This window comes from Mus pahari, chromosome 3 (genome assembly GCF_900095145.1).
Source record: "Mus pahari chromosome 3, PAHARI_EIJ_v1.1, whole genome shotgun sequence".
Classification (NCBI taxonomy): Eukaryota; Metazoa; Chordata; class Mammalia; order Rodentia; family Muridae; genus Mus; species Mus pahari.
In genome coordinates, this window is record NC_034592.1 from 12,500,382 (window position 1) to 12,508,374 (window position 7,993).

A 7,993-nucleotide genomic window follows, 5' to 3' on the forward strand; every position below is an offset into this window, starting at 1 on the left:
CTTGCCTGGCTTGAATTGAAAGATTTTCAGCTACAGATTTTGTTTTGGTCTAACAAACTCTTCCTTCCTATTTCTTCCCTCAAAGGTTTATTTTTTAACGTAGAGCTCTAACTAGCTCTTTGGCATGCCACCTGCCATCTCATGGTCATAAGCAGTAGCAGAACTTGGGAATGTGTAGACCTGGCTTGAGTTGGCGTGAATAGTCAACAAGAACTCCGCCTTCATTTTGGAAGATATGCAGACCTCAAAGTCATTGCACCATCTGCCATGGCTCCAAAAACCTACATTTGAGAGCACTATTGTAAGAGACCAGTGAGGATTTAAAAGTAGGGAAGGGGCGCGGGTTCAGGGTCGTCTTCTGTAGGCGATTCAAACTCAATGATCGCGCCGTAGAAAACTCCCCACATACTCAGAAATACCACACGTAAGCTGTTGGGAAGCAGCGGTTTCACCCACCGGACAGTGGGCAGTTTTGTCGTTTTGCATGTTTGCCTCGAGGGAACCACGCGCACGGAAAAGTGCGGTTGTTTTAAACCCGTTGCCGAGTACGTAGGTAGGGCTCGGAACGGAATGGTCGCAGAAAGGGTCGCTCCCAGGCCGGAGCGACGCGAAAGGCCAGGTCGCGGTCTCAGGGCGCAGAGCCACCCCAGGACTCAGCCTCAGCAGGGCCGTCCCTTCCTCCGCTCAGGAGTTTTGCGTTTCACCTCCAGGCGCGCCAGGGTGACGCCCGACCTAGCTCCCCGAGATCGAGCGCAGGACTCCGGCAAGGGTGATGGTCCGCAACTCAAGCCAGTCGTAACTGCAACAAGGAACGCATCTCCAAACCGTAGTCAGGCCGCCCCCACCAGGGAGTCTGCAGAACGCCTGCAATGGAGCGGGTGCGCGCGACTCAGTGACGTAAGGACGCGATGAATAACGTCAACAGTACAGGGGCGGGTATCCTGACGCAAGCGACCCGCCCGGAAATACCAGACCAAGGGTGTACGCAGGCGCGGTGCTTAGACTAGGGTTCTGAGCTTGCGCAACGACCGATAACACGCGGCGCGTGCGCACTGGTGTTTAGGGCGATGGGCGGGGTGTGGATGCCTTCGTTATGGCAGCCCGCGGTCTTTCTCAGTCTTGGGCTTCCTGACGCCTCCAGCAAGCGAGGTCTCTTGGGCCGGCTTCGCAGTTATGTACCCACCGCCGCCGCCGCCGCCGGCGCCTCACCGGGACTTCATCTCGGTGACGCTGAGCCTGGGCGAGAGCTACGACAACAGCAAGAGCCGGCGGCGGCGCTCATGCTGGAGGGTGAGGCGGGGTCCGGGCTGGGGAAGTCTTACCGAGGGAAGTGCCTAGCTGGAGCGTTCGTGTCTCTTCTAGCGTCCAGAAGTTTCTGTGCTGCGTCTGGTTCTCGCGGCTCGGGTCTCGGTGTTGTTGCTCCCCCTGACTAATGCCAGGTGCCCTGGCGGTCCTGAGCGGAGGGGCACGGCACGTATGGTCAGATGTATGGTCCGACGACGCCTGAGCCAAGTCGTGGGGATTTCAGGAGTTTTTCTCCAGTGCACGTGCAGCTGGACATATGGTGTACAGATCTTTTGCCACGTATGAGATGGTGTGTTCTGTCGCCTCTAGCACTGTCCTGTCAATGTAAACTTTGCTGAGAGAGAACTTACCTGCCCTCAAGGACATGCCTTACGTAAGGGTCTCTGAATTGCTCTCCTAACCAAATCTGTGACAAGTGTCATTTTCCGGCTCTTTCTTAGAAATGGAAGCAGCTTTCGAGGCTACAGCGGAATGTGGTTCTCTTTGTCGTGGGCTTTCTGATTCTCTGTGGATTCCTGTATTCTCTTCAGGCAGCTGACCAGTGGAAAGGTACGAAATACCAGTGGCGCTAGGGCAGAGGGGATGCAGGCTGAGGCCAGATACATTATTGCAATCCAGATAAAACAGTACCACAAGGCATGTGTTGACAGATTGACAAGAAATACAGGAGAGGGGAAAACGTGGAGCTCAGTATGACCATCTGGTATACAGGTGACCCTGTAGGCCTTTGGGGCCAACAGTATTGCCTCTCCCCTCCCCATCAGTCAATAGCGTCAGACTTATCAGCACTAATCACATGTCCCTACCACGTGTTAAAATGTGCTTGCCTAGGACCAGTGGGTATCCTGAGAGGATCCTAGGATTCCCTCTGGGCTGCTTTAAGGTTGGAAACCCAAACATTGCTTCAGATTGCTCAAATCAGGCTGCCTGTTTAGGCACTGTTAAATTGATATGTTTCAGGGGTGAGGGGGTTGTTGTATATTGTACTTAAGGACACACTCTGCCAAATACTTGGAAAAGAATTCAGCCTGACAGAGACTGTAGTCCTGACACCTGGGCAATAGAGGTAGGAGGGTCAGGAGTTGAGGCCGGCTTGGGCTGCATAAGACCCTGCTCAAGCTGGGGGGGGTGGTACCTTTAATCCCAGCACTTGGGAGGGAGAAACAGGTGGATCTCTGAGTTTGAGGTCAGCCTGGTTTACAGAGTGAGTTCTTGGACAGCCAGGGAGAGAAACGCTCTCCAATAAACAATACCACTAATACCAGATTTGATTCCTCTGGGTCTTCTTGAGTTTGGTGCTTCCCAGAGGTCTCACTACCTGAAACAAATAGCACCTGTTTAGACATCTCTTCCGGAGCCTCCATTGGCCTTATGGTGAAAGGTTTGCTTCCACAGGTCTTGGCAGACCTGCAGAAGTAGAGAAGGTGAAGCTGGAAGTCCTGCCTGTCTTACCGGCGCCTCAGAAGGAAAGTGCTGAACCAGAAGGGTTTGCAGACACACTCTCTCAGGTATTTCCAGTAAAGGCTCTGTGGTGTTGTCACTGGGGTCTGTTTTGGAGCATTCTAAGTTGGTAAATGCTACCTCTTTTCCCTATCCCATTCAACCTCACACTGACTCAGTTGAGGCTGTGTGTATGAAGTTGGGGAAGGAAGAGGCAGACATTTGCTTCATTCCCTTTGAACGCCACCATGACATGATTGAGCTCCTGCGTCAGGCGCTGGCTGCCCACAGAAGCTGACAGGAAGGGCAGGTGAGAGGCCAGCAGTGAATAGGTGAGACAGTTGGTTGGCATGTGTCGAGTACAGATCAGTGCTGAGAGGCAGAACCACCCCTGCCTCCATTTAAGAAGCCCTTGTCTCTGTCTAGGTGGGCAGGGCAAGGTTGGAGGAGATAGACCTTTGTAAAGCGACCTGGTGGAGCCAGGCTGGGGTGTAGGAACTGGAATCTGTCCACTTGTGGTTCTGGTGGTGCCTAAGGGACAGTGTGCTCAGGAAGATCTGAGGAGGGAGAGGAAGCTGCCCAGGTGGAGCTACTGCACAGTGGAGCAAGATGCCGCCCAAGGAACTTACGGTGTGGAAAAGAGTGAGGGTCCCCATTGAGAAGTGAGCAAGAGCCAAGGAGCACCGAGGAGCTCCATCTGATGCTGTGTTGTACCTAACAGGCAGCATGGGGCCATTTTGGGTGGGTGGTATTAGAATCATCTGCTAGAGGAAGCATTTCTGGGGAATCCTGGGTAGAGAGGTAATGTAGTTTGTCTAGAAGGGGTTGGAACAGGCAGGCCTCATCCTGGAGTACTCAATCTAAGAAGCTTAGGGTTGTGGAAATGGGGCAGATGGAGTGGAGCCCAGAGGTAGGTCAGAGGCAATAAAAGAGCCAGTTGCTGAGAGCTGACTTGTGATAGGGCCAGACTCAGATTTATTTATTTATTTATTTATTTATTTATTTATTTTTTAATTTTCTTTATTTACATTTCAAATGCTATACCGAAAGTTCCCTATACTCCCCCCCCCCCCCCCCCCCCCCCCCGCCCCCCCCCCTGCTCCCCTACCCACCCACTCCCACTACTTGGCCCAGGCCTTCCCTTGTGCTGGGTCATATAAAGTTTGCAAGACTGAGGGGCCTCTCTTCCCAGTGATGGCTGATGGCCGATTAGGCCATCTTCTGCTACATATGCAGCTGGAGACACGAGCTCAGGGGGTACTGGTTAGTTCATACTGTTGTTGCACCTACAGGGTTGCAGCCCCCTTCAGCTCCAGACTCAGATTTCTTGAGAGTTGGGGTAGTTGCCCACTGCAGTTGAGTTCTACAACTCTAAAGCCTTTGGCTATTTGTTTTTGTTTGTTTTTTATGTTTGTTTTTTTTCACATAGCCAAGACTACACCTAGCAGATGTTGCAAATCTTCAACTTCTTCTATGGGTAGTCTTGGGCACAGGTGGAGGTTTCATATCCCTGAAGACTATAGGGTATCATACAAACAGGAAACCTCTGCAGATGGCCACTCTAGAAAAATGTCTCCTCAGTACTGGTTCCAGGTCAAGAATGGATGAAGGTTGGCCTAGGATCCAAGCATGGGATGTCAGTCCTGGTGAATTTAGTTGGAGTGCCTTCATTCTAATCAGGGAGTGTTGTACTTTTTCTTCTTCAAAAAGCTTGTTTCTAAGTTGCTGGATGCTCACTAGAAAGTACTAGAAAGTAGACGGGGGCTGACCTTGGTCAGGACACAATGGGGAGGGGAGACAGTGAGTGTGCCGTCCCTGTGGAGCTGTCCCTATAGCTTGGCCGGCAGAGGACAGTGTGTGTGCCGTCCCTGTGGAGCTGTCCCTATAGCTTGGCCGGCAGAGGGCAGTGAGTGTGCCGTCCCTGTGGAGCTGTCCCTATAGCTTGGCCGGCAGAGGACAGTGAGTGTGCCGTCCCTGTGGAGCTGTCCCTATAGCTTGGCCGGCAGAGGACAGTGTGTGTGCTGTCCCTGTGGAGCTGTCCCTATGCTTGGCCGGCAGAGGACAGTGAGTGTGCTGTCCCTGTGGAGCTGTCCCTATNTGTGCTGTCCCTGTGGAGCTGTCCCTATGCTTGGCCGGCAGAGGACAGTGAGTGTGCTGTCCCTGTGGAGCTGTCCCTATAGCTTGGCCGGCAGACTTGCCTCTAGACGGGGCCTGTGCACATGCTGGTTTCCCCATGGTGATAGATGCTGCTTCCCGTTTCCTTGTGTTCTTTTGCTTCTAGCTCATGAAATATCCTAACAAAGAATTCAGGTCTTGTGTGGAGAGGCACAACACAGATTTACTCATTCCAAGATAGGAAACCCATGACAGACCAAAGTATGGATATCACCAAAGCCCACCTTGGTGAGCCAGTGACTTTTATTGGAGTTACTTACAGGAATACGGGTGAGAAGTGACTCAAAGGCAGCCATATGACCGAAGCCTACCCAGTGTGGGCTCACAGAGCTGAAAACGTGTGGAACTACTGAACAGGCCGCAGGCAGCTCAACAGGTTTGAGTGTCCTTTCCAGGAAGCTCGGCTGTGTTCTGCTCTTTCAGGCAGCTGCTCTGGTCTCGGTGTTTGTGCGTGGCTTGCCTGAGCATCTTCATTGCAGCTAAGCTCCTCTAAGAGGGGCTTGAGCCTGTGCTTACTCTGACAGTGAGGAGCCTGGTGGATTTGGTCGGCTTCAGGGGTCTCCTGCTCAAGGGCCTTCCTGCAGGATGGAATGTTTCAGTCTGTGGAAACTTCCCTCCTGTGGAGTTGTCCTTCAGCAGTGGGGCTGCCAGGTGGGAGAGGGAGTACTGTGAGTTTCTCCAGTGGTTCAGTATGTTACCCTCCACAGCCTTATGCCTTTGTCAGGTGCTCAGCCTCTCGCTTTTCTCAACAAGGAGAAAAGAGCTTTGGAATATCTAGACTTCAACTGACTTGAACATGTGTTTAAGTAGGTAATTGGAATGCTAGGACAGGTGTCACTCAAAGGTACCATTGCCACCCTACTCAAGACAGCGTGCCTTATTTATTTATGTATTTATTTTTATTTATTGGTTTTCCGAGACAGGGTTTCTCGGTATAGCCTGGCTGTCTTGGAACTCACTTTGTAGACCAGGCTGGCCTCGAACTTAGAAATCAGCCTGCCTCTGCCTCCCAAGTGCTGGGATTAAAGGCGTGCGCCACCACTGCCTGGCCTCAAGACAGCTTTCTCAATACTTGTACTTTTGTAGATTTAATTGCATATACACATTTGAACACAATTGAGGATGTGGACCTAGTTAGTTAGTTGATTAAGTTTTTTTTGTTTTTAAAGATCTATTTATTATATGTAAGTACACTGTAGCTGTCTTCAGACATTCCAGAAGAGGGCATCAAATCTTGATAAGGATGGTTGTGAGCCACCATGTGGTTGCTGGTATTTGAACTCCGGACCTTTGGAAGAGCAGTCGGTGCTCTTCTTACCCTCTGAGCCATCTCACCAGCCCAGTTGATTAAGTTTTTGCGACAGGGTTTCTCTGTGCATCCCTGCCTACCATGAACTCACTTTGTAGACCAAGCTGGCCTCCAACTAAGAGATTCACCTGCCCCTGCCTCCAGAGTGCTGGCATTAGGTCTGTGCCATGTGCTTTGTTTTGTTTTGTTTTTTTCAAGACGGGGTTCTTCTATGTAGCTCTAGCTGTCCTGGAACTCACTGTAGACCAGGCTGGCTTCAAACTCAGAGATCCACCTGCCTCTGCCTTCCAAGTGCTGGGATTAAAGGCATGTGCCACCATCACCCGCCCTTCCATCATGTGTATTTTTATCCTGAATTTTTGGTATTTTCTCTCATGTTAGTTCTTACAGCTGGGTCATCTACTGCATGTATGTTTTGCCATAATTTATCAAGTTATTTATTGAGGATATAAATAAATCTAAGAGTGAATTTCTGTGCTTGTTGCTATGGAAACTTAGGAGTCTTGGAAGTGCGAGTTATTCTGTTGACTGGCCTGCCCTGGGTGTGAGGGTGGCAGGGGGCACCCAGCTCTGTCATTTTCAGCCCTGTTGTTACATTAGTGAGAGCACAAGGCTTTCTACACGTTCTCAGATGGAGAGTGCGTAACCCTCTTAGATAGTTGTCATTCACAGCATCCTTATCTTTGCCATTCTTAGTTATTTCTGGGACGGTTTCAGTCTTAAAATATCCCTATGAGGGCTCTCAACTCTATCCAGATCTGTACTAGTTATTTGGTATTTCTCTAAGTTCTTAAGCAGCTCATCTCTAAAACCTTCAGACTGCTAAAAAGTGAAACCAATTCTCCTCAAGGCTAGCATAGTAGTCCAGTGCCCTCTTTGGGAATGGATACACACTTGAGGGACAGAATCTTACACATATAGAGAAGCCCAGGCCATGACAGGTGATATATTTTCACATGTGACTCTGATTTTGGTTTAGAAGCGGCAGAGGCATTTTCGGCGGGGCCCTCCCCACCTGCAGATTAGACCCCCCAACACAGTCTCCAAGGATGGGATGCAGGATGATGCTAAGGAGAGAGAAGCAGCCCTGGGGAAGGCTCAGCAGGAAGAAAACACACAGAGAACCGTCATCAGGTACCGCTAGCAGGAGATGGGTCTGAATGTGCAGTATCTCATGCCAGCTTGCTTTGTTTGGTTTGGTTTTAATGAAAACTCATTTTGTCTATGTCATATTTCCCATTTGAAACAGACAGTATTCTAAAGATAGCTTCAGTGAGTTTCATTATACTGTCAGATTTCAGAGCCACATTTGGGCCATGGCCTGTTCTCATGGTGTGCTGGTCTGTCCGAGAGCAAGGCTGTTTTAAGTTTGAGGGGAGAGTTTCAAGAGGGAGTGGAGTGAGGAGGAAAGCAGGACTCAGCCTTCCTCTGTGCAGGTGGCAGCCTCAGGGACTGTTGCTTGACAGGCCCCTCCTTTTCTAGCTACTTCTGACTTGGTAGTGAGCAGAATGCGAGGGTATGGCTTGGCCCCATGACTGAGCTGGCACTTGTCAGCCCAGCACGTGTCTTGCTTGCAGACCTACAGACGCCTCAGCCTAGGTGGCTTTCAGCTTTATTTCCTACTCAGTGCCACACTTGAAAGCATCAGGAAGCCGGGCAGTGGTTGCACACGCCTTTAATCCCAGCACTCGGGAGGCAGAGGCAGGCGGATTTCTGAGTTCGAGGCCAGCCTGGTCTACAGAGTGAGTTCCAGGACAGCCAGGG

At 50.8% G+C, this 7,993-nt stretch overlaps 1 protein-coding gene across 1 annotated transcript in view; it reads left to right on the forward strand.

Moving 5' to 3' along the window:
* The first annotated feature begins 1,062 nt into the window (after nt 1-1,062).
* Nucleotides 1,063-7,993, forward strand: part of Man1b1 (mannosidase alpha class 1B member 1) — a 21,664-nt gene continuing 14,733 nt past the window's right edge. The window contains exons 1-4 of the mRNA XM_021192388.1: nt 1,063-1,290; nt 1,746-1,854; nt 2,701-2,813; nt 7,209-7,363. Coding sequence (XP_021048047.1) covers nt 1,174-1,290; nt 1,746-1,854; nt 2,701-2,813; nt 7,209-7,363 — 494 coding nt within the window. The 5' untranslated portion in view covers nt 1,063-1,173. The remainder of the gene's footprint in view (nt 1,291-1,745; nt 1,855-2,700; nt 2,814-7,208; nt 7,364-7,993) is intronic.